Source organism: Equus caballus, chromosome 29 (genome assembly GCF_041296265.1).
Source record: "Equus caballus isolate H_3958 breed thoroughbred chromosome 29, TB-T2T, whole genome shotgun sequence".
Lineage (NCBI taxonomy): Eukaryota > Metazoa > Chordata > Mammalia > Perissodactyla > Equidae > Equus > Equus caballus.
Genome location: NC_091712.1, coordinates 22,675,451 through 22,702,000, shown reverse-complemented (window position 1 = coordinate 22,702,000; position 26,550 = coordinate 22,675,451). Strand labels below are relative to the sequence as shown.

General features: G+C 36.8%; 1 protein-coding gene across 2 annotated transcripts in view; it reads left to right on the top strand.

Annotated features, from left to right (window-relative positions):
* Positions 1-26,550, top strand: part of GPR158 (G protein-coupled receptor 158) — a 408,291-nt gene that overhangs the window by 233,245 nt on the left and 148,496 nt on the right. For both annotated transcript variants that reach the window (XM_070254823.1, XM_001495442.7), the window contains 2 exons: positions 1,706-1,808; positions 21,094-21,317. In XM_070254823.1, the coding sequence (XP_070110924.1) occupies positions 1,706-1,808; positions 21,094-21,317 (327 nt within the window). The remainder of the gene's footprint in view (positions 1-1,705; positions 1,809-21,093; positions 21,318-26,550) is intronic.

Below are 26,550 nucleotides of genomic sequence, written 5' to 3'. Positions count from 1 at the left end.
AGTCGTCATTTGTTCTTCTCTTCCTCTTATAGCCCATATTTAACCTATTAAGACATCTTGGTGGTTCTACCTTCTTCAGACTGTACCTGAATCTGACTGAATGATTGTTCTTACAAATTAAAAGACTAAGGCTCAGAGAAGTTAAGAGAATAGCCCAATTCACATAGCTAGTAAGTGATAAAGTCAGAATTCAAATCTTTATTTTCTAACTCACCACAAATAATATGCTCTTTTCACATTACTAATGCTTCTCCAAAGTAGATGTTATAATTGGCTTTTTATTTTTATAGTTCAGAAATATAATCTTATTTATTTGTATGGCTGGATCTTTATAAATAATACGTGTCATTTCAGTTAGGTTCTATAGGAATTTCATAAATACTTGCCAACTCACTTTGATTGATGGGTACTTATCTGCCCTTGTATTTTGCTCTGGGTCAAGAACTGTGTTTTCAATTGCAAGATATAATTGGATATAATCATGTATTGAACAAAGAAAACGGGAATTAATGAAATAAAATATTGGGGAAGATTTTTTAGAAAGTTCTTTTTCAAATATTTTCTTGCTATTTCTCTGTGGATTTGGAACATGTAGAACTCTTGCTATGCTATATACAAATACTTTTCTATTTGCTGGAGTTTTCATGATAGGTAATATTAATCTTCATACTAATCCTTAAAGCTTAGATTGTGGAATTATCTTTTTAACTATGTAGGATTTTCTCTCAAGGGCCTCTGTATCAGAGCATTTCATAACGTTTAAATCTGCTATATTCTAAGCTCCTCCAATAGATTATAGCGGCAAAAAAGCAAAGGCTCAGGACCTTGGTAGAGAGATATCAGAAGAGAAATTTCTGTGCTGATTAAATTGTTGCAACACCCCTGTTCTACTGATGTACTGTTTGTATGTTTATAGAAGTTATTCCATGCATATGTAATTCAATGTAGCAGAAATGAAGTATGTCAAGCTGAATTTTGCTAGAATTAAGTGATGTCCTTGACAGAAGACAAGATTAAGCTTTTGGGAAATGTCTATTATGTCTATTAGTATGACATATTTGCAAAGCTGATCATTGTTTTTCTTCTTTTTATGTACATGAAGAATATTTATCTATGAAACAGATTTTAGGTAAAAAGCCTTTGAGATCATTATTCCATATTTTTTTCTCTTCTAAATTTTCCTTTTAAAGTTTACCTGTTTTGTTATCCCATCAATTTGTGTTATTTTGTTTTAAGGATTAAATTCGTTGAATATTTAACTCATAAAAGCAATTTTCACATCTCAAATTCTATGTATCTATCTGTCTACCTACCTACCTACCTTTGCTTTGATAAAAATATTTAGCATAGAATCACTTTTAAATATTCTTATAGGCTTTGGAAATATCTCTTGAAGAAGTAAGATGAAGTCTGAGGCATTAAAAACAAAAGCTATGTCTAGTAACTACTTCCTATGGCAAATGAATGAGTTAAAGAGTGTAGTAACTGCAGCTGTAATGGCATATATTTAGAAAGGAAACTCAATTTGCTACCTCTAAAAAAATGTCTGTTGGCAAACAAACCTAAAATAAAAGTTTAAAAAGAGATATTTTATTTCTGGGAAATGTGATAGTTCTGTTACCATGTGCAATGATGGATATCTGTGGGTCTTTATACTGTGAAATAAACTATGATCAACTATAGTGCTGTCTTTTCTTTTTCATAGTGTATGCCAATTAAAGGCCTAGGATTCGTGCTTGGAGCCTATCAGTGCATTTGCAAAGCAGGATTCTATCATCCTCAAGTCTTCTCAGTGAACAACTTTCAGAGTAAGTGCTCTTTGCTTCTGAATACACATAATATCTACATAATTATTCAAATTTTCTTTTAACCTCATTGGAGTTGTATGGTTAAATCTGGTTGGACTTTCTTTCATCACTTAAGGAGTTTTTACTTTGGTCATCTACAATAGTCCAGAGTACCACAAAAAAAGTGTGTTCATTTTAGGTATATTTTAGTTTTCAATAAATTTTAAACGTCTGAAAATATTGTAGTTAGTAGGTAAGACCAATTAGAGTTCAGTTATTGAGCACTGTTGCTGCAGAAAGTTCCTAAAACTAATTTTGTTTGTTTATTTTATTTATTTACAAATTTGTTCATATATTAGTTTTCTGTGCTCCCTAAAGATTTGCTTCAAAGTTAACAGTTTAAAGCCACACAAATTTCATACCACACAGTTTTCATTGGTTAGCTTTCCAATCAGGCGTTAGCCTGGTCCTCTACTCAGGGTCTCACCAGGCCAAAATCAGGCATTACCTGAGATGTGAGCTTACCTGAGGCTCAGGGTCTTCTTCCAAGCTCATTCAGGTCATTGGTAAAATTCAGTTCCTTGCAACTTTGTACTTGAGCTCCTGGTTGTCTTGCTAGATGTCAGCTTAGGCGTACTCTCGGGTCCAAGAAGTCGCCTCAAAGCCTAGCCATGTGAGCATCTCATAACATTACAGTTTACTTCTTCAAAGTTACTTAGAGAATCTTCGTAGTCTGCTCAGACAGAGTCTTCTATAACATAACGTAGTCACGAGAGTGACCATCCCATTGATTTGCCATATATAATGGAACCTGATCAAAGGAGAAACTATCTCATCATATTTACAGATCCACCCACATTCAAGGGAGGTAATTATACAGGGCATATACTCCAAAACTTGGTCATCTGGTTGTTTTATTTCTACTCCTGAAAAAGTCAATGTTACAATTTGAATATTGATTTTTCTTACTCTATCTCTAGAGAATGCAATGTTGCCACATTGGCTTGTAGCCAGCTATTGGATATAGTAACTAAGAAGGAGTATAGTGGTAAAAGGGAGTAGTTTCATGGGAAGTTAGGATTTGGCATTGATAAAAATAAGGTACAGGTATCTTTTAGATCACCACCCATAAATCTTTGCCATCATTATTATTGGTCTGTATAGGAATTTGCATCTCTACTAGGCATAGTTCAAAGGCTACATTGAGATTGAGACCTGAGTGTCTTCCTCTGGGAAATTTGGTAGACATTTATAAATTTGTTTGTTTTTCTCTTGGAAAACACTATTCTTGATCTGGAGACTGTTTACATTTAACTTCTAGGTTCTGGAGGTAAGTAACATTTTGCTCTCTTCTCAGTCATATAGTTCACAGAGTTCAACCCTTGTTCTGAGTAATTGTTGTGGTCAGAATTCTCAGACGGTGTCCAAGATTCTGCTTCCACATGCACTGTGCAGTCCCTTCCCCTTAAGTGTGGGTGGGACCTGTGAATACCATGGAGTGGTCACTCCCTTGTTTGTGCTATGTTATATAGCAAAGATGATGGTATAGGCATTCCTGTGATTACATTACATTAAATAAGACTCCTTCCCGTAGTAGCAGACTGGAAAGAGATTCTCGTGCTGGCTTTGAAGGAGTAAACTACCTTGTTGTAAGACGGCTACATGGCTAGGACCTGAGAGTGGCCCCTAAGAGCTAAGAACTAAAAGCAGCCAGCAGGAAAACAGGGGCCTCAGTTTTACAACTGCAAGGAACCAAACTCTTCCAACAGCCTGAAAACACTTGGAAGAGGACCCTGAGCTCCAGATAAGAATGCAGCCTGGCCAAAACCTTGATTTTAGTCCGGTGAGACCCTGAGCAGAGAACCCAGTTTCACTGTGCCCAGACTTCTGATTAGCAGAAATTGGGAAATCATAAGTAGGTGTATTAAGCCCTACGTCTCCAGTAACTTATTATGCAGCAATAGAAAACTAATACAATAGCAATGATGATAAGCTGTTTTCAGGATGAGGATGCTTTTCCCTGGGTGTACCAACCACAGCAATACCAGAGACACTTTGGCATTCTTCACGTTTGTGGTCCAAGCATAACATATGATTCAACGCTGAAGGATCAAGGGAATAGGTTTTAGCTTATGTTCTGTGAAGGTATTTTGTATCTGGTTTACCCACATTTGTTCTCAGCTCCCACTATGTGACTGAAATAAAATATCTAAATATTGTACAACCAGAGAATGACTGTGCCATTTGCTTATAACACCGCCAGGAGAGACTAGTTAACCTTTAACAACTTATCTTTATTTAATTTGCACACTCCTACTTTCTTCCTTATTTTAAAAGCCAATGTTTTTCACTGGACCTACTCTCTCTAAGAAAAAGCTGCTTCTCCGCATGAGTCTAACTCCTATGTTGTACACACTGCAGCCATGGGAAAAAGGCCACAGCTTTCAGAAACATGATCTATATTTGGGCATAGCTGTGATTCAGGTTGACCTCAGCACATTCTTAACCAGAACTGACCTTCCTTAACGACAGAGCAGAAAGCCAGCTACATGTTATAATTTGAAGTCAGTAAAGTGCTCTTTGACCCAAAATCTCTTTCCTGCTGGCCTTGTCAGTTTGCATGAAAATCCAACATTATTCACTCCGGTCCTAAAGAAAGAATACAACAATCTGACCAGGAATATGAGTTATAACTCACCAGGGTAATCTACCAAAGACTGTCCAAACACTTTTTGTATTTTTGGTTTATTATTAAAGTATAAAGTACATATCTCTGTGTTTTAATATATTAGATCTCTTAATCATAATATCCAGGCAATTCGTATTAGGAGTTGTTTTGGTATGTTCTTGAGAGGGTATCCATGAAGTGGGGAATGGCCACGTGTAGCCCTGGGGCCAAAGGTAAAGAAGGCATTGAAGACCCCAAAAATGAGATAACGTGTAAAACTGCTAGCGCCGTGCTTGGCATAGGATGTGTCCATAGATGTAGTTAAATAAGTGAATGAATGAATGAATGAATAAATGAATTATGTGCATACACACATACGCATACATACACACATACGTAAACAAACATTAGTGATATACGTAAGGAAATCATCCTTAAGGACCATTGATCATTATCACTTTGTCTCTCGTATTTTATGATATTAGGGTAACCAATTTTTGAAACTAGAACTTTTGGATAATGAAGTCTGCATGGATCAGAAGGAAGACGGGGCAGCATAAGTCTATAACAATCAGTGTGGCATTGAGAAGGGCACTGGGAAGAATACTTGGGAGTTAGAGGCAAGGAGAGGAAATTAGTTGCCTGATAGGGAAAATGGGATATAGAAAACAGAAAAGGTTGTACCTCAAAGATAAAATTCACTTAATTTATAGTTGTAAGTGGAGAAAAAGACCTGAAATTCTCACATCTCTGTTACAGCCTGTATGCCATTTGGAGAGAAGAGCTAAGATGTGGTGTTGATCTCTTAGAGAAAATGTTAACGTGACTCTTAAAAATCCTACTAATATATGAAGCGATTTAAAATCTTTGTTTAGACCCAGGCCCACAGTAAACAAAGGACTTGTAAAGACCAACAAGAATGTGTTCAAATGATATGATTTAAAACTGTGCTGACAGCCCAGAGACTGTGTTCCAGGCATCTCTTCTGAAATTGGTGGTCATATGTGAGCTAATAGGATCTGACATCTGGACAGTAGCAGAATTTCAGAATAACCAAGTACTGATGTATAACTGTCTCTTCAAATCCAGGTTGTTCACTTCCAGGTTGATGAAATACAAGCTTATGACAAGCTTATCCTTCTCAAATCCGTTTATCTTAGTATGAATTCTGTCTTCAGTGAAACCTCTTTTCTCTTTTATGTGGACACGTTACCACCTTTCAGTCTTACATTTCTTGTCTTTTGGGTTGATTTCAGCTCTTGTACATTTGCAGACAAACCCAACTTACAAATGACCCATACCTAGAAATGACCCTCTCTGCTTTGCCAACTCTGGCGCTGTTCACGCTGTGGGGGAAAAAGGCAGAAAAGTAGATATTTTTAAAATGTGTAGTCTTGAAAGAAAAAGAAGAGAAGCTCTTTGAAAGCAGTTACAATGTAGGGATGCTGAGCTCGAAGAAAACTGTTAAGCAAGGCTAGCATATCTCTGGGAAGAACATCTTTTTTGTTCTGCTCGTCTCTCACACTCCCTCTCCCTTCACTATTTTGTGGTTGGAAAGCTGGAGACAGTTGTCTTTTGCAGAGTAGGACTAGTATCAGTCTAGTACCAATCCCAAACTTGGAACAGATTAAATGACCTTGAACATCACATTCTCATATCAGCGTCATCACTTCTGCCGTTGGTCTTACTTATACCTTGTGGTCTGGTTTACTTGTGCTGCCTTGTAGAAACCTCGTCCTAAGCAGTTTACTCCAGTTGCAGTAGCTAAATTCTCCATCTAACTGCCTGGGTTTATGTTTTTGTCTCAGTCCTTTGCCCTATTTTCAATTTTTGTATCTTTTTTCATTAGTCCTGTCTGTAGGGATTGGAGTCCAGTCTCTAAATGTGTCCGGCAGATGGGGTTAGTTGCCAGTGAAAGAGCTCTCAGTGCTGCCAGTCTCCTTGACTGTTGGCTATTGTATTTATGCTGTTTATCTTTGACTGTGTTCTTTTCAGCTATTGGGACACACTCCACCCCATGTTGGACTTCCCTGGTTGCTAAACTCAGAGCTGAATTTCTACCATGGTTTAACACAATAAGTAAGAGCATGATCTTTGGAATAAATCTTACTTAGGTTTGAATTTTGACTACTACTTACTTGGACTGTGCTAAATTATTTAACCTCCCTAACCTGCATTTATCTCCTATAAAATTGGGATAACATCACCCGCTTTCTAGAATTGTTATAAGGATTAAATGAGGGAATGAATGTAAAGTTCTAATCGTAGTAGTTGGCATGTATTAAATGCTCAAAAACGTTATTTCTATGATTATGATTTAGAAGCTTGTGTTTATTCTACTTACTCCTTTCCTCAAATATTCTACCCATTTTCACCCATTTTATTCAGTATCTGCTCCACTTTCCAGCAGAGAAACATATTTCTAAGTCCCAGACTTTTTAGTTCAGTTTGTCCTCAAAATGGGCCCTGCTCTGAGATATAATACTCATTCCTCCAAAAATCCTCCTTCACTCCTACTAGCTGAAATTTTACTTTATTAGATTTTTTCCTTATTTTATTATTTTTGTTTATTTATATTATTTTACATTACCAGGCTGCTAATTAGAGATTCACTTATGTTGACAATCATCTTCCCCAAATATTAAAAAACCTCTGGCAGGGAAATTTGACCATCAATCATTGACATATCAGCACCTTGTGTAGACAGAATAGTGACCATCCCCCCCAAAGATGTGCATGTCCCAATTTTCACAACCTGTGAATATGTTACCTCATGTGGCTCATATGGCAAAAAGGGACTATGAAGATGTGATTAAATGGGGGTCTTTGAGATGGGGAGATTGTCCTGGATTGTCCAGGTAGGCCCAGTATAATCACATGAGTCCTGAAAAGCAAAGAACCTCTCCTGGCTGTGGTCAGCAACAGAAGTAAGGACACAAGAAGGGGCAGAGAAATGCTACATTGCTGGCTTGAAGATGGATGAATGGGTCTGTAGGTGGGCTCAGGAGGCTGGCAAAGGATAGGAAATGGTGTCTCCCCGAAATCCTCTAGAGAAACGTGCAGCCCTGCAGACACCTTGACTTTAGCTCAGAGAGACGCACGTCAGACTTCTGAGCTACAGAAATACAAGAATGAATATAGCGACGTTACGTTTCACATAAGGAGCAATATAATTTTTGTTGTTTTAGGTCGCCAAGTTTGTGGTACTTTGCTACAGCAATAACAGAAAACTCCTACACTCAGTTTCCCACCTAATATTCATCCTAGGATTCGCAGTAGTCCATAGCATTTTTTCTAGAGGAAATTGTTCACAATTCCAAATAATTGACTTGGAACAATTTCTAATCTGGTGGGCTGTCTGTATTGGGCTGGCCTTTGAGTCAGACAGATGGGTTTGAATCTTGTCTCCACTTACTAGCAGGAGATTTGGGCACATTTCTCATACAGTCTAGGACTCTTCCCTTATTCATAAAGGAGGAATAGTGAACTCTGTCACCTTGGAAGTTGTGAGGAGTAAATGAAATAATGTATCTCCAAACTTTTAGTGATTATTATATTAATGTGAATATGGAGAATTTAGCCCTTTGTTTATAGTACTGACTTGCTGGGTGTTGTGGAGATGGAATGAGTAAATTATCTATAGGCCAAAAATCCATTTGTGTTTAATAATTTTATAATTTATATCAGCATCTTTCCAAGATCTATCTAAGGTGATATTTTTGTGCAAAGGAAAAAAAAATACCACTAAAGTCACCTATAAGAAATAAAAATCTAGGAGACAATAGAAAAATGAATGTAAGATGTAGGGGTAAGTGTATAGAAATAGAGGGGAAGATTGAACTCTGACTCTATTCATAGTGAGGGAATATAAATTTTTAAATTTTTGCACTGGGCTTCATTTTGAACTTATTTTTACAGCTAGCCATTCCTGACGTAAATATATGAAAGTATATTAGCTAAACCTGATTTTAGGATGTGCAGATATCTATTCATGTCCTAACAACAGGAATGTTTTGGATAGCAGTCTAAGTATAACCACAGTCTACTGACTTTCTCTCCTGTGGATATTATAAATATTGAACTAAATATTCAAAGAAATCTTCTGAATGCGTTGGAGCTGCTCATGTGCAGGTACCTTTTCCACTTAATTTTCAGATGTGATTTTATCAAGCTGAATACTGGAGGCACATTACTTTATCATCCGAAACAGATGAAATAACAAGTGAATATATCTTCCCGTGGTTAGCTCATTGCAGCATTATAATACCAAACATTGATTGATGAATAAGTTCCCTTCAGTTCCAATGAAAGAGTAAATATGTGTATGGAAAGGAAGGAGATGTTTACCCTAATCAGGATTTCAGATGAGCATTATTCCTACCTCGAGCTAATGCTGAACTCTTGATGTCCAACTCAATTCTTTGTTACTTCCAGCTGAGTTATGCTCATTATCTGTGACTCATCTTTTTCTCACACGCCTGTGGAATGGAAGGAGGAGGGGGTAGTGACATATAAGCACACGGGACTGGATTTGAGAAGGTCCAAGCTCTATCTTCCTCTGCCAGAACCAGTTCTTATCACTGAGGGCCACAACACCTCCAAGAAGGGACCTTTGATTGACTGGTTTGTTGATTGATTTGTATGTCTGAAAATCCATCTGTCAAAAAACATTACCGAGCACTGACTATGTGCCAGACATTGTTTTAGGAACTGGAGAAAAAGAAGTAAAATAAGTGAGCATTCTAAGCTTTCAGTACAGCCTCATGTCTTCTCAGAACATATTGCAATACCCACAAACGACAAATGAGGGCAGTCTTGAGTAAAATACAACTCACTTTCCAATATTAGTAAGTTATGTCAGAGGTAAGAGCTTTAAGGTTTAACTGCCCTTGAAGGGTAGGCATGATTTCTATCCTGATACGCAAATGTCCAAATGCTATGTTTTTGTTCTTGTGAAAACACCGTTTTATACTACGGGTGCTTAAGAATCTTAATCAGCAAAACCCTTAATGCTACAGTGATATTTCTCCGTGAGGTTTATACTGTGAAGACCTGAAATACATAACATTTTCTTCAATCTATCTACCTCCTTCAACTCGTTCTTTTCTAAATCAGAGACTCGGTATTTTTCTTCCATAAAATATGAGAAGAAAACTTTCTGGGGCCCATTTTGACAATATGTGCCACAAGTCATAAAAATGGGCATACATTTTGATCCGTCAGTTTGATACTTCTATAATTTATTCCAAGGAAATATCAGTCTGAGAGATTAAGAAAGATGTATTTTTTTATCAAAAAAAATGGGAGAAGCAGGAGAAAAGTGCCCCTTTAATTCATTTATTAGTTGAATCTTCTGTTCAGAAAACTAAAAAACTGATATTTTAAGAAAATTTCTGGAAAGTTTTAGTGTTTCTTCAGCAAAGACTGAAATTGCCACTTGACTTTTTGTGGTGGATGACCAAATTTCTCAATGTGCACACAATGTGATTGTTTTTGGCAGTAGGCATTCAAATAGAATTTTGCTGCATAAGTTTTCTAATGTGACCTTCTAATTCCATTTGCAGTTCCCTTCAAGGGAAAAGGGATGATATTCCTTGCTGAAAGGAAGAGTTTAAGATATTAATACTTAACTGTTTGTAAGGACAACTTTTCATTAATGAATAATGCAGTTTATTCTTCGCTAAACGTTTTCGTGGAAACAGGTATGGCTAGAAAGGAATGACAATGCTATTAACTGAAATTCAGATTTATTGAAGTGAGAGGATGTCTAGGCAAATTATTTAAAACTGCATCTCTGCATTTTCTTTTTGGTTGTTTTGCATTGTCTAACTTATTTCAACAGAAGATTTTAAAAAATCCCCAAATGGGGTGAAATATTTTTAAAAGCATTGTTAATGGTGTTAACTGTTCTAATCGTATTAGAATAGCAATAAGCAGTGCAAAGTTTAAAAGAACAGCATAAAAATAAAGGATTCATGGGGCCGACCTCCCCCCTAGGGCTTAAGTTTGGGCGCTCAGCTTAGGCGGCCTGGGGTTTGACCGGTCTGGATCCTGGCTGCCGACATGGCACCGCTCATCAGGCCATGCTGAGGCGGTGTCCCACATAGCACAACCAGAGGCACTCACAACTAGAATATACAACTATATACTGGGGGGCTTTGGGGAGAAGAATAAAAAAAAAAAGATTGGCAACAGTTGTTAACTAAGGTGCCTATCTTTAAAGAAAAAAAAAGAAAGGACTCGTTAAGAAATCATCTCCATTTCCTGGTTTAATGGTGGAGAATAAAGTATTGCACTTTACTATTCAATGTAAAATAATGTAGCCAACAGTAACTTACAGGTAGATAATTTAATATTTATTATATGCATTTAGAATACATTATTTTTCAACAGCTGGATGTTTGCTATGTGGTACAATCTTAAAAATTTTCTGATTCATTGTTTGCGAAACAAAAACCTTAATGAAACTCATCGAAATTCTCAAACTGATCAGAAAAGTTTTCTGGAAGACTAGAAAAAATACTTTATGGTCTTAACCATACTCCAGATCAGAAACATGAGACATGACACCTAAATAAAATGCATGATCGTGGATTTCATCCTGGATGGATAAAAATAGATACAAAGGATGTTACTCTGAATATTGATGAAATTTTAATATAGACTATTCATAAAAAATGTTGTATCGATATTAAATTTCCCAACTTTGATAATTGCAATGTGGTTTTGTATGAGAATGGTTTTTTCCTAGGACATACAAACTGAAGTCTTTATGGGTAAAGGGACACAGTATCTCTAAGTTGCTCTCAAATGGTTCAGAAAAAATAGTATGCATATAAATTTATAAACCTCTCTATCCAGAGAATATGAATGATAAAGTGAATGCTGTAGAATGTAAATAATTAGTGAATTTGGGTAAAGAATATATGGGATTTCTTTGTACTATTCTTGTAGCTTTTCTGTACATTTCAAATTATATCAAAATTAAAAGCTACAAAAATCTACTTTTCAGAACATTATCTATGTTTTAATTGAGATGTCTGAAATTTTTCAATAATTGCTGCATTGATGGGTTAATTAGGTCTTTGGGATTTGGATCAAAAATTCACCTTGGTATTCATTGATATCTAGAGGGAAAGGGTTTTAAAATATTTGTATTTTTATTATAAAGATATTACATTTTCATTAAAGAAACTTGGGAATGTATAGAAAAGTAGAATTTAAAAAGCCATTTGAAAATTTATTGGTCATTTAATTCTTTAATTTTATGGTTTTTATATAAATGTATATGTGATCTTTCTACCAACTTGGTATTGTATTCATCTTAAATATCATACATAGTTTTCTTGAACATAATTTTAATAGTCTCATAGAATTCCGTTGAGTAAATGTACTGTGGTTTACTTACACATTCTAAACTTTATATTTTTACTAATTTATGTAAATATAAAATTATTCTTATATTAAAAATGTCCAGAGGTTTTGTGTGTTTCTGATGTCAATGTAGTAAAATTAAGGTAAGCAAATGGTTTAACATACTGTTCCCAAATTGCCACAATTTATCTTGCCAGGCTCTTGTTTACAGGTGAATGTTTTAGATTCCTCAGACGTCCTGTGATGCCACTGTAACCTTCTCCCAATGTCCTTCTCTGTATTTTTGCTCAAAGCAGCGTACTTGATCACCCATATAATGAACTGAAAAGCTGCTATTGTCAAAGCTAATAGCTCTTTCTTTTTGTCACTTGTCTTCAGGAAGTATTGCTTTTATCTGAAAGTTCCAAGTATCATCTTCGTTTTCAAGCTTTAGCAAATCAGATTGGGATTCTGTGCATGGAGGATGTTTCAAGTTGCTCAGAACTGAAATTTCCAAACCAAATTATCATCCAAGATGATTTCTAAACACATTTTCCTATAGGTTCTAAAGACACCTGTAATAACTTATATTCTTAACATATTTTTCCAGGTTATATCTAGCATCTTGAAAAATACCGTTTTGAATACACTCTTAGGCACACATGGTTTGTGAGCATGAAGAAAGATTTATTGAGTTGAATGTTATTTTCAACCACACATTTCTATTACAGACAAGTTAATTTATTCTTTTGGGGAGCACTTGCATCATTAGCAATTATTTGCTGAGTATCCAATATATACAAAATATTCTGTTTAGTGCTGAGTATATAAAGAAGTATATAAATCATGGCCCTTGTCCTACACAAACGTAAAATTTTAAACCGTTATAAACTTACATTTCCATTCAGTAGATTAACAAAAAGCCTCTTATTATTATTTAGTGGTAGTATGATTTCTCTTAGCTGCACATATTCCCTTGTCCTGGACAGAGAAATTCAGCATAAATTGATAAAATATTTTTGGAACCAGAAGATTATTTAATCATGCTTTGAGTTCTACAGGGAACACTGAATGTAGAAAGCTCTATGCTTAATCCTGGCTTTTTTTGAGCTTTAGAAATCAGATCTCTGACTTTCAGTTTTGCCTTTTCTCCATTTTACCACTTTATGTTGCTTAAAGAACCTCACGATTTTTCATCGTTAATTATTAAAGAGCAAGTTTCTCATGATCACCCTTCACTAGTTGACATTTGTGAGTTGATCTTGTGATACTTCCGAGCACAGAGAATAAAATGTGATCATGATTTATTCTCTAACAAATTGCCTTTATCCGTGAATATTGAAGCATTCATCTAACCAACGTAATTTAGTATTACTTATATCAAGAAATATAGAATGGTTGTAGTTACGTCAATTCCAACCTTATATCTAGCTGCTACTAGTTCAGTAGACATAATAGCTGTTAACTATTATTTTAGTCCTACCTGAGGAAGATAATGGGCTGCATGGGCTTTTTCTGCTGTATGTCCTGCACTCATGATTGTATTTTATGGCCCAATATACTGGGCCTTGTGTTATTTTAATCTAGGTTGGAAAATAATGATATAAAACCATTATTCTATTCTTAGAGCGTTCATAGTTTATTTGGGTACAGAATATAGATCTGTGGAACTCTAGCAGTAAGCAGAGTACATAAAGATAGTCACAAGGGCTTGAAGCCTCAGGAAGAGAAGGGAACAAAGAGTAGATGAGTTATGAGACGCTCTCTGTGTTGTTGTGGATCTCTGGATAAAAAGTTGGTGAGAAGAATAACGGGGTAGGGTGGGTGCATTTACGTCCAGCTTTGGACAGCAGGAATGAACTATTCAACAGGGCTGTCTGAGACTCGTGGCTTCCTGAATTCTTCCTCCCATTCTCTGCTTCAATAGGTTGAATGTAGACAAGTAACTCAGTCTTCCCAGTAAATAAGAATTGGGAGAAATTGTGATCACTATGATTTACCTAAGTAACAAAATATATCAATGTAGAGGGAGCCTAATTAGGAAAGATCCATGAGCAACATAATTGGCTTAGTAAAAGAAATATATATCTTTCTATCATAATGCAGAAATGATATATCTAAGTCTGATTTAGGCACGAGATTTTACAGTAAGGGAAAGAAGGAAAGAAGAGAGCCTAATTTTTTGTCAATTATATCAGTTTAATACACACAAAATAAATTTCAGAAAGAATGTACTCCATTTTCAATTGCAGAAGAAAATTTTTTCTTTTTTCCTTTTTTATCCTAGGATATGTCTTATGGAGAGGAAACAAATAACTGATCTTAAACCCAAATGTTTAGACTGTTAGGGAATGTCTTATGGGTCTTTTACAATACTCTACAAGTATCAGTTGTTGAATTTGGCAAAATCTGAGGAGAGAAACTGTTTTGCTATTTTTTTTGCTAACATGAAATTAAGGTTGTTCCTTTGGCCATAAGTTAATCTTATTGGGCCTCCAGATCTTAACAACCCTATTTGGGTAGTTTAATCAACCCAGCTGATTAGAGTATGTCACCATACTATGATTTGGTTACAATCTGCATAACAAAAAGTGAACTGGAGGGGGTTCTATCTTTAAATGCAATAGTTTGTGGGGCCGGCCTGGTGGCACAGTGGTTAATTGCGCACGTGCCGCTTCAGGACCTGGGGTTCGCCGGTTCGGATCCCAGGTGCAGACATGGCACCGCTTGGGAAGCCATGGTGTGGTAGGCATCCCACGTATAAAGTAGAAGAAGATGGGCATGGATGTTAGCTAAGGGCCAGTCTTCCTCAGCAAAAAGAAGAGGATTGGCTGCAGATGTTAGCTCAGGGCTGATCTTCCTTAAAAAATAAAAAAATAAATGCAATAGTGTTCTTGTTATCTTTAACAAATTGATGGAGCATAGTAATATAAAGGAAAGAAAAGGACCACAGGCAAGGATGAACCACTACTACAAAGTACGTTGCTTTGTGAATGTATAGGAAAGTACTTAACATAACTAGAGTCATCTGTGTGACCTACCAGGTCCCAGGCTTGTTCACCTCTCTGTGTCCAGCGTATGGTTAACATGTTGTTCAAATCTAGGGGGCACCATTCAAACTGTGTGCTGAGTGGTGCCAGAAACAGCCGATTTTGGAACTTAGAAGCTATCATAAATTTTTTTGTGTCCTGCATCACATACTTTTGACACACTTCAGATTTTAGCCACTATGATAGCTGCTGGGCATGCTGCTGGTTTCTCACCTCAAGTGCCCTGAGAATGTCTTTCCTTTTCTGCCTCAAGCTTTCTCGGAAGCTCTCTAAGTTTGCTCAGCCCTTGTCCAGGAGCGTGGAGAAATTGAAGTCCCCTGGGAACAACTATCAACCAATGGGATTGGTAGTTGCTGCATAAATGGTCCAGCCTCCCATCCTTTGGAGAGACACATTGTATGTTTTAGAGAGCTCCCAGGAAGGTTGAGCCCGTATTGCCTGCAGTGATATCCAACTCATTAATGTACTTTTTATTGCCTTTTCTTCCCTGTCTCACTCTGCTTCATCCTTCACTCCTGTTTTTGGGAATCACCTCCCAAATCTATATCCAGGTTCTTATCTCAGGCTCTGCTTTTGGGGGACCCGAACCAAGACAGCAGCTTTAGCTCTTTGATAGTGGTTAGTCACATTTAAAAATACAGAGAAAATGTTTGTTGGTTGCTTGCTTGCTTTTCTGTTAAACCTTTTTGCATTTGCAGCTATGCAAAGAAATAATGCAATACTCTTTAAAACCATCAGTCATAGGGCCGACCCCGTGGCCGAGTGGTTAAGTTTGCACGCTCCGCTTCAGCGGCCCAGGGTTACACTGGTTCAGATCCTGGGCGCGGACTTGGCATCGCTCATCAGGCTGTGTTGAGGCAGCATCCCACATGCCACAACTAGAAAGACCCACAACTAAAATATACAACTATGTACTGAGGGGGATTCGGGGAGGGAAAAAAAGAAAAAAAAAAAAAGAAGATTGGCAACAGTTGTTAGCTCAGGTGCCAATCTTTAAAAAAAAAAAAAATCAGTCATAGCCAGGAAAACTTTCTTGTGATTAAGGATTTTGATTGGAATTAATATTGGCCCTTGGAGTCTTCCCTATCTACACTCATTCTCTTGGTGATCTGATCCAGTCTCGTGATTCTAAATGCTATCTAAGTGCCCATGACCTTTATATCTTTATCTTCAGTGCAGGCCTTTCTTCCAAACTCCAGACTTGCATATCAAGATGCCTATTTGCCATCATCACTTAGTAGACATCCTCAAACTGAAATGATCAAACTGAACTTGAACTTATGATCTTCTCCAAAAACTTCTCTTCCCCATCTCGGTTGATAGTAACTTGATCCTTCCACTTGTTCCTATCAAACACATAGGAGTCGTCCTTGACTCTTTTCTTTCTCTCTCATTCTATAGAGAACTCATCAGAAAATCCTGTCAACTCTACCTTCAAATTATACCTAAATTTAGTCGTTTTTGACTGTTATGCTGTGGTCCCACGCACTGTCAAGTCTCACGTGGATTACTGCAATAGCTCCTCACTAGTCTCCCTGCTTCTACCCTTATCCCTTGCGGTATATTCTCTACACAACCAAAGTAATCCCTTAATGACATAAGGCATGTCACGTCACTCCCCTGCTCAAAACCCTGCCACAGCTCTCTGTTTTACTGGGGGTAGGATCCAAGTCCCCACACTGGCCCGCAGAGCCCTTTATGATCTGGCCCTTATTACTTCTCTGACTTCATCTTCCCCAACTGCCCCGCACTCAATCCACTCTAGACACGCTAACCTCTTTGCACGTCCTCAAATATGCCAGGTTGCTGCCACCTCAGGACCTTTGTATGAGCTGTCTCCTCTGCCTGGAATTCTCTTCACTCATAAGTCAGAATGGCTGACTTCCTTACCTGCTACATATCTTTGCTCAGATATCACCTTTAGGATGAGCTCTACCCTAACCCCTTTATTTATAATTGCAGCTCCCACCTCTAGCAGCTCCCACCCCTATTTTTCCTCTTGGCACTTCTCAGTTTTAACATATGATATGATTTACCTATTACGTTGATTGGTTGTATCTGTTTCCACCAGCAGAACATAAATTCTACAGGCACAGAGATCTTTGTCTGTTTTGTTCACTGATTTATCCCACTGAAACAGTGCCTGACATGTAATTGGACACTCAGGAAACAGTTGTTGAATTGAATAATAATTTGTTTCTGTCAGATGCTGTATTCTCCCAGGTCTTTCTATCTCGTACCTCATTCCAAAAATGATTTGGAACGCCTTACAGAAATATATACTATGCAACCGAATAACAATTAAATAGGAGGAAACCGGGCAAAAGTAAAATAATGGTCATGAAAAAAGTCAAGGGATAAGATTAGGTTTTCTACATTTACTGGAAGTGAACCATAGATTTGGTTCTAAGCAAAGAGGAATACCCCAGTTTTGTTTGGTTAAAAATGATTGAAAATTTTACAAAGCTGAAGGACTTGTCAAATGTAGCTAAAGTATCATGGCAACTGCTTTCCGTGGTCATATGTTACAAAACTTAACAAGCTCAAATAGTGAAAGCAGTTACGATACTGTAGTATTTCTCAGGTTTGAGGGATCCAAAGTGCTAAATACCATCTGGAGAGTTATACCTCTGCAGATATGAGTGAAATTTCAAGTTTAATTTGTATTGTACATAAATAGTGTCTACTGCTTGGCTTATAGGCAGCCAGGAGCTTCTTAAACCAATGAGAAATGTCTGCCTATTTAGCTCAACCAAGAAAGCAAAGATTGGGTTAAGAAGGACTGTTTCACAAAACAAAGATCCTCTGTAAATACTTTTTCTTTACTAGTTTAACTTTTTTTGTGACTCTGTTTGTGGTACTTTGGTTGGTTTGAGGAGTGTTTGCACTTATTAGGAATCACTGTCCTTTACTGCCAGATGTCCAGTGTCTATAAAACCATTACTTTTTAATATTTTGTCCATTTTTTTCATTGTTTCTGGTGGAAAAGTAAACTCAATCCCTATTCTTCCATCTTGGCCAGAAGGGGAAATCCTGACTCTGTCTCCCAAATCTGATCTTAGAGCTCCTGCCGTTTTTGTCACCCTCATCAGACCATCTGAATCCTTGACAGCTTTCTTTATCTTATTCAGTACAGTGACCCTTTCTGACTTCCCTTATATGACTATCCAGTTTGTGCTAAAGTGTTAATGAATACATTATTTTCTTAGTAGCCTAGGCTTTCATACTTCTTAGCATTTGACTTGTGTGCACTCTCATTCCTCAAGTTTGTACCTATCTTAGATACCTGTTTTTCATCCCTTCAAATGCCACTTGGCTCCACCCTTACTCTAGCCACTCTGTGACTGAAAGCTTCGGACAGCTTGGCATGAGTGCAGTTGTATTGTGCCTTTCCTCAAATGGGAACCTCGTACCATGCTTCTAATTCTGTTCTGCTACAAGCACTGCTGAAGTCATGACACAGGATGCAGGAACCTGCTCTGGATTAATGAGTGTATAACCCAGAAATATACAGGAGTTAATGTCTCTGGAGGACATTCTTGATCAATGAGTAAGGTTGATGATGGAGAAATGATTCCTTCTTTAATCCCTTAAGTTGACTCAGACTTGGGGACCTCCCAAGTGGTGGAGGACTGAGCACCGGCTACCCTGAGGGAGTGAAGGCCGCAGCGCCATTACACAGCCTTGTATTGGCGTTCTCTCTTTTCCTGCAATGCCGTGCTCACAATCCTCTTTCTCTATTCTCTCTCCTCAACTGCTCTATCCTCCCCATTTGTTTCTATGTTATTGATAATTATAGAAAATCAAACAACTATCAAACAACTATCTAGACTAATTGTTTGACCATACCATCTTACCCTAACTGGATTCTTTTCCTGTCACGTAATCCTACTAGTCATCTTGTATCATATTGCTGCCTTAATCTTTCATATGTTCACTTTCAAAACTGGCCTTCATTCTCAACACATCTTCTTACCTGAGTTGTTGAGAAGTAAAAGACTTTGCAAGATTGACTTTCACTTTTTCATTCTTCTCTACTTCAAATTGATTCCTCCCCTGTATAAAAAAAAATCCTTTAAAAAAATCTTTAATCCACTTCTGCTTCTTTCCAATGTTAGAAGAAGAGACATCAATTATTCTTAGAGTTAATTTCTCCAATTATGCTCTTGATTACATCCAGTCCAACTTCTCAAGTCCCTTCTTTACTAGTCTTCTGATATCTTTCCTTAATTTCCAATGCCTCCCTTTGCTGACTACAGTTATGTTCATATCTCACCTGTAGTAGAGGAAAACAAAACACAAAACCCAAATCTTTCTTCTCCATCATTTTTTCTGTTAACCATGAGCTTTTCTTGCTTTTTCATTCAATGGAACATTTATTGATATAATATTCTATTTTATTACATATTTATTTCTTAAGCCCTGACAACCTAATTTGAATCTCTACCGCTCTTTGGAAACTACTGTCTTAAAGGTCAATAAAGGAAAAGTAATCATTAAACTTCATAGCCTTTCCTCAGTCATCATCTTTGATCATATTCTAGCATGTTCCAGTAAATGCCAGTTTTCTTTAATGACATTATAAAAACTTCTACCTGTCTGGCTTCTTCCTCTTTGCATTCCCTAATCATTATTACTTATCTAGTCCCAGAGCTCTCTGTAGGTTCTTTCTCTGACAAAAACTTCCATGTTTTTGAGCAGTAGTACTTTTCTTTAAGATGCCAATGGATTCCTAATTCCTCTTTGGATCTCCTATATTTGAAGAAGAAGAGAAAGCTAGGCATGTGATTTATATACATTATCTGATTTAATCTCCACAGCAATACACATTTCATACATAAGTAAGCTAAGACCCACGTGGTCAAGTGAGTTGTCTATTTTGTTTAGTAAGGAAGGAAAGCAAATAAATACATTTTAGAAAGATTGTGAACCTGCACCAAAAGAGTTGAAAGTAATAAACACTTTCTGTTAAACTTTGTGTTACTAAAATGCTGTTAACCAGGGGCCAGCCCTGTGGCTGAGTGGTTAAGTTCACACACTCCACTTCGGTGGCCCAGGGTTTTACTGGTTCGACTCCTGGGGGGGGGACAAGGCGCCACTCATCAGGCCATGCTGAGGCAGCGTCCCACATGCTACAACTAGAAGGACCCACAACTAAAAAAATTATGCAACTGTGTACTGGGGGGATTTGGGGAAAAAAAGCAGGAAAAAAAAGAAGATTGGCAACAGTTGTTAGCTCAGGTGCCAATCTTTTTTAAAAAAAAGGAAAAAAAATGCTGTTAACCAGAGCAGCCTCTTTCCAGAATTCCTCAGTCAATCAAGGTTGTGTTACATTCTGAACCATGTGGTTGTGTTGTATATTAAACTGGTTATATATTCACTAATGTCTTTCATATTGAGGTAAGAGTTAGAAATGGGTTTTTTTAGTATATGCTATTAATTGGATATTTGTGAATGCTAAACTCAACTCAACAATTGAAGAGAATCTTTACCTATTGGGCTTCAGAGCCAAGTTAAGTTTGATAACTGAGACAGAAGAATCTAAAATTAAAGGGACGATCAATAGCAGCAGTTGGTTAATAGTGTTGAAATGTCCTATGGGTATGCAAAGTGGGAAATTACATGATAGCCTGTAAGTATGGATTGTACTCTGGGCAAAGGATGTACCATCATTAGGCAGTTGCACACTGAACAACTGTCGATTAAGTACCATTTTATCCAATTTAGACCTAATGAACTTGGTACATGAGATCCCTGTTGAATTAAGGAGCAATCAAAGCCTTATTTTGGATTCCGTGCCATCTAGGTCAAGAAGTTCCAAAAGTGTTGTATATATTTACTTGGTACAGGAAATACAGGACTTTGTTATCCTTCCTTCTGATTGATTCTTTAACAAATATTCATGGAATATGATCTGTGACATAGGGAGTATCAGTTGGTGAGTGGTGGATAATGAAATAAAAGACTTAAAAAACTGTTCCCTGCTTTTGAGGGGTTTTATTTCTATTTTTGCTAATTTTTTTCAATTATTCTGAATGACAACTTTTTAAAACCAAAGGGGTTAAAAGAATTTTGTTTGAGTCTCAAGGCAAAGTGACTCTCCCCTAGCAAGAAGGTTGACAAAAGGTCTTTAACAAAAAGGAAAAGGAATGAAAAGGTGGGGATGTATTTTGACTCTGTACTGTCTCACCTATCTCAGAGGTGCAATGACACTGGTTTTATTTGGAACTTTCAGGAAGGGGTCCGGATCACCATTTTGCAGGAGGTGCAAAAGACCTGTCAGAAGAAGCCCTTGTCTGCCTACCCTGCAGGGAAGGCTGCCCCTACTGTGCTGATGACAGCCCCTGCTTTGTCCAGGAGGATAAGTACTTGCGACTCGCTATCATCTCCTTCCAAGCCCTGTGTATGCTGCTCGACTTCGCTAGCATGCTGGTAGTCTACCACTTTCGCAAAGCAAAGGTAAACCCAGGTACCCTGGTCATGATCTTCCTTTTTATTCTGAAGTGACCTCTTCTTTTTTTAAGCAAATAGAGTTTTTCCAAGTCTCAATTGCTTCTCTATTAAGCAGAAGTCTTTCTGTAATATGATTGGACTTGAGTATAAAAGTTATGTTCTTTAGCTTCCCAGGAGAAATTGGGATTAAAAATATGAAACTTTATCATAACATTTTCTTCTATGGAATGTTTCTCCCTATTTAGCCTGGAGCTTGAATACTTCATTGCCCTGAAGGACTGTCTTTTACATCATCCCTTTGGCCTCTGGGAGAACTTATTCTGCCCATACAATATATTGTTAATTTTTCATATCTAGAAAGCTTTGTGATGTTTGTTATATTTCATTTTCATTTCTCCTAGCCATATTTGAAGATAGTAAATGGACTTGACTATTTTTGAGCACATTATACTTTGAAGAATGAATTTATTCCTGACCTTATATTTGGTCTTACATCAGTATCCCAGGATAATAGTGATCCTGCAAAGAACTTGTATGGCTTTTGAGAGTGCCCGTCCTTGGGTGCTGTTCTGAGAAATCAAAGGGTAGTAGAAGCATTTGTATGCTTCTCAGGCAGGGGTGGACGAAATGCTAAAATGTTCAGGGCAAAGCTTGCTGGGGAGCTGTCTTCAGCTGGTCACCCAGTTAATTAAATGTAGCCAGTGTTGTGTCAGAATTGTGGTTCTGTTGCTTGTGGAAACTTATTTGTGCCATTGGAAAGAAAACAAAGCCTCAGGTTTCCACCTTTTCTAAATTCAAATGACCCCTTCATAGCAGCAAAGTTGTGCAGATTGGTTTAGATTACAGAGCTCATTGCGAGTATAAAGTGTTCCCATTAGAAATTATAAAAGGAAAACAACTATCTGTGAATGGCATCTCTTACAAAGGCCCGAATTAACATTAAACAACCAGAACAGCAGACCTCTGCTGAGATTCTAGGAGCCTGTGTCCATTATATTAGTGTTATACCCTTTAGTAGTTATTTTAAATAGACAGTTTCATTAACAGAAGCATGCAACACAGATTAAAATCAACCTTTAAGTCAGCAAGAAAGTGCAAATAGGCAGATTGCTGTTTATTTAACTAGTACTTGTCTTTCTTTTGCAATAAAATGTGCTAAATTGTATGTATAGTAAAGTAGCCAGCAACTGGAGTTGGGAAATATCTAACCACTGATGTCTTGATAGAATTTTGGTTTCTTAAAAGCCTGTCACTGATAGAACAGGTAGACTCGAAAGGTCTATTTGATAAACCGCTCTGAAATTTCTCTGTGTAACGTAAGTCATTTACACAGTGGATAGCACATAGTTCTTTATGAATTTTTATTGATTTTAATCATTAATGATTGGTGTGCTAAATGGAGTTAGTGATATATGATGAGTAGAATATTTCATCGGATATTAAGAAAACTGAGATGATTCTGTCTAGACCAATGTCTTAATCTACGTTACTGTTATTTAACATTTTCAAAGTTATTAACCATTCACATTTCTCTAGAGCTTCATGTGAAGTGCTGCTTCCTGGGGCTATCATGAGAATAGATACCTTTACATGTAACTTGGTGCCATTCCTGTAGACACAAACTAGTTGGAATAGATAAATTAGACATTATGTAGTTTTAAGATGGTCAGGTTTTGAAGAATCAGTTTTCACAGACTGTGATGTAAGACAAGTGGGGATAGTTTTAGGAAATAATTTAATAAAGTCAGTGAGCATAGATCTGATATATCGAGGAAAGGTGACATTGGTGAAATTTTCTCTTCTGATTTCAATTATCAAAAGCAATGGATTAATTGCTAAAGCGATAAACTATTTTCAGTAAAGAGATTGCATATTTATAGCATGTGGACTTTAGTTTTGCTTTTTAAAGTTTTCGTGTGTCTTTGGACGTTTCTTCGGATAAAGCAGAAACCTAATGATGCCTTTTGGAGCAATATTGATGTTCTCCTTATGAGCTTCTCATTATATTCTCTACACACTAATAATTAAAAGAACAAAAACCACATAACTTATCAATTTTACATCTATTTTGACGGAAGAAAAAGAAGTTAGTTGCAATAAAAAAAGTAGCGAAATATGGGTAAGTGTGCAGACTCTGGAGCCACATTGCTTAGATTTGAATCCTATCTTGGCCCCTTGGATACGGTGACACTCTGGGAAAATTGCTCAGCCTCACCTTGCCTAGTTTTCTCCTCCATAAAATGGGGTTAACATATCATATACAAAAATTAATTTAAAATAGGTCATACACACAAATGTAAGGGCCAAAACTAAGAAACTTTTGTTAGAAGAAAACATAGGTATAAATCTTCGTGACCTTGTGTTAGGCAATGGTTTCTTATATATGACATCAAAAGCAATGACAAAAGAAAAAATCAATAAACTGGATTACATCGAAATTGAAAACTTTTGTTCTTCAAAGGGCATCTTCAAAAAAGTAAAAATATAACCTATAGGATGGCATAAAATATTTGCAAATCATACTAATATCCAGAATATATAAAGAATACTTATAATAAACAATAAAAAGACAATCCAATTTAAAAAGATCCCCAGGCAAGGGGTCCGAATAGACATTTCTCCAAAAAAGATTACAAATGACCAATAACCATATGAAAAGATGCTCAACATCATTAATTATTAAGAAAATGCAAGTCAGGCCCACAACACAGGATAGCATAGCTACAAATAAAAAAGACAGACAATAACAAGTGTTGCTGGAGATGTGAAGAAATGCAAACTCTCATTCATTGCTGTCGGGATGTTGAATGGTGCAGCCACTTTGGAAAACAATTTGGCAGTCCCCCAAAAAGTTAAACGTAAGGTTACGATATGACTCAGTAATTCTACTCCTAGGTATGTACCCAGGAAAATTGCAAACGTGTCTACACAAAAATGTGCACCCGAATTCTCATAGCAGCGTATTCATAATAGCCAAAAAATGGAAACAACCCAAATTTCTATCAGTTGATGAATGGATAAATAAAATGTATATATCCATATAATGGAATATCATTTATCAATACAAAGGAATGAAATACTGATAGATGCTATATCATGGATGAACCTTGAAAACATGCTAAGTGAAAGAAAACAGTTATAAAAGATCATGTACTATATAATTACACTTACATGAAAAGTCCAGAATAGGCAAATCCATCGAGAAAAGATTAGTGCTTGCCAGGGGTGCAAGGAGGGAATAATAGGATGTGACTGCTAATGGATTCAGGGTTTCTTTTTGGGGTGATGAAACTTTTCTAAAATTAGGTTATGGTAATAGTTGCACAAATCTGTCAGTATACTAAAAGCCACTGTTTTGTACACTTTAAAAGGATGAATACTAAAGTCTATGAATGATATCTCAATAGAGCTGTTTTATATATATATATATACATATATATATATATATATATATATATATATATTTTGGTGAAGAAGATTGGCCCTGAGCTAATATCTGTTTCCAATCTTCTTATTTCTGCTTAAGGAAGATTGTCACTGAGCTAACATCTGTGCCAATCTTCCTCTATTTTGTATGTGGGATGTCACCACAGCATGGCTTGATAAGAGGTATATAGGTCCATGCCCAGGATCTGAACCTGAGAACCCCAGGCCACCAAGGTGGAGCACACGAACCTAATCACTATGTCACCAGGCCAGCCCATGTTATAAATTTTTTTAAAAAGAGTTTAAATATTACTTACCTTATGGATCATTTTGAAGCATTAATGAGATAATTCATGTAAAATTCCTTACTAGGCATTTGTCTTTTGTTGTTATATTGTTTTACACTTCTTTGTAAAATTAATAATCCATGTATGCTTCCCATGTTAGGGGCAAAGTATGACATTTAAGTTTAAAAGATAAGGTGTTGGAAAATCTAACCATGCCTGTTTGAAGTGGGCAGTGAGATTCTAACCAGTGAATTCGTTTAACTTGTCTTTATCCTTGTAAACAGTCATCTTATACTAATCGTAATAGATTTTTAGGTGGCTGGAATGAACGAAACACCTGTGGTACAAACTTCTTTTTCTTGGCTATCTCTTGATCATGAAGGAGTGGAAGGAATGCTAAACTGTAAGCCAGACAGTTTCACTTAATTGGTCTCAGTTTAAAAAAATAAAATCTTTCAAATACCCAAGCTCCACAAGTGCCCATTCACACACATGTGCAATTACACACATATTTCCCTGCTGATAATCATTCTCAAAAAGCATTTACTATGCATTTATTTACATGTGGCCTTTTGTCCTTTGTAAGAGTGATTAAGTGTACAACTAAACTGTAGTTTATTTACCTATTTATCTGTCTCATTGCCCTTTCTAGAAGGGTTCAAGTTCCACTCCTTATTTCTATTGAGTGAGAAGCCATGTGCTATGACATAACAGTGAGCCAAGTTGGGGAGAGAACTCACATGCACTAGGAAGGCCAAGACATCTGCTCAGTGCGGACCTGAGAGAAGTCCATTCTCCCATCTACAAGGAGACACCCTGAGAGAGGGCCCAGAACAAGCGGTTAGAGAAGGAGCCCGAGCTAGAATCGGAGGCTCTTTCCTCATTCTCTTGCATGTGAACCAGGTGCTTTAATCCAGTTTCACCAGAATTCATGGTATGTAACATCTTAAATGCTTTTAGTGTATGGGCTATACTTCATTTAGGGCTGTTAGAAATGGGTCATTTGGGAACTTAGGCCTCTTATTTAATTTAGACTTTTTCTGTGAATTGACAGAAATAATCACATTGGCAAGTAAAAAATAGGAAAAGTGATGGCAGTGTCAAACCCAGCTACTGATCCTGTACATTTAGACAGCATGCAAATATGCTGTAATGGTATTAGAAATCTCTGTTCTAAGATGAAATACTTGGTGATCGTATCAGGAGACATAAGGTGATGTAGAAATGTATGTCTTTCAGTTGAAAGGTTCTTCCAGAGAATCTAATTGTGAGAACATTTAGTTAAATGAGGTTGACCCATGCCTAAAATATCTACCTTGTAGTTGTTAAGTACCAACAATCGTTGGACAAAGGTTAGTTTAACATTTTATTATTTTTAGCAGCACAAACTAGATTCCATTATATTTTGGGGTGACGCTTGTAGTGCAACACCACAAACAACAAATTAGTTTTACTCTGCACAAACATTTAGGGAGCTAATTACATAGGTTTGTCTTTGTGCCCTGGGTTAAAGATGAAATCTGTCA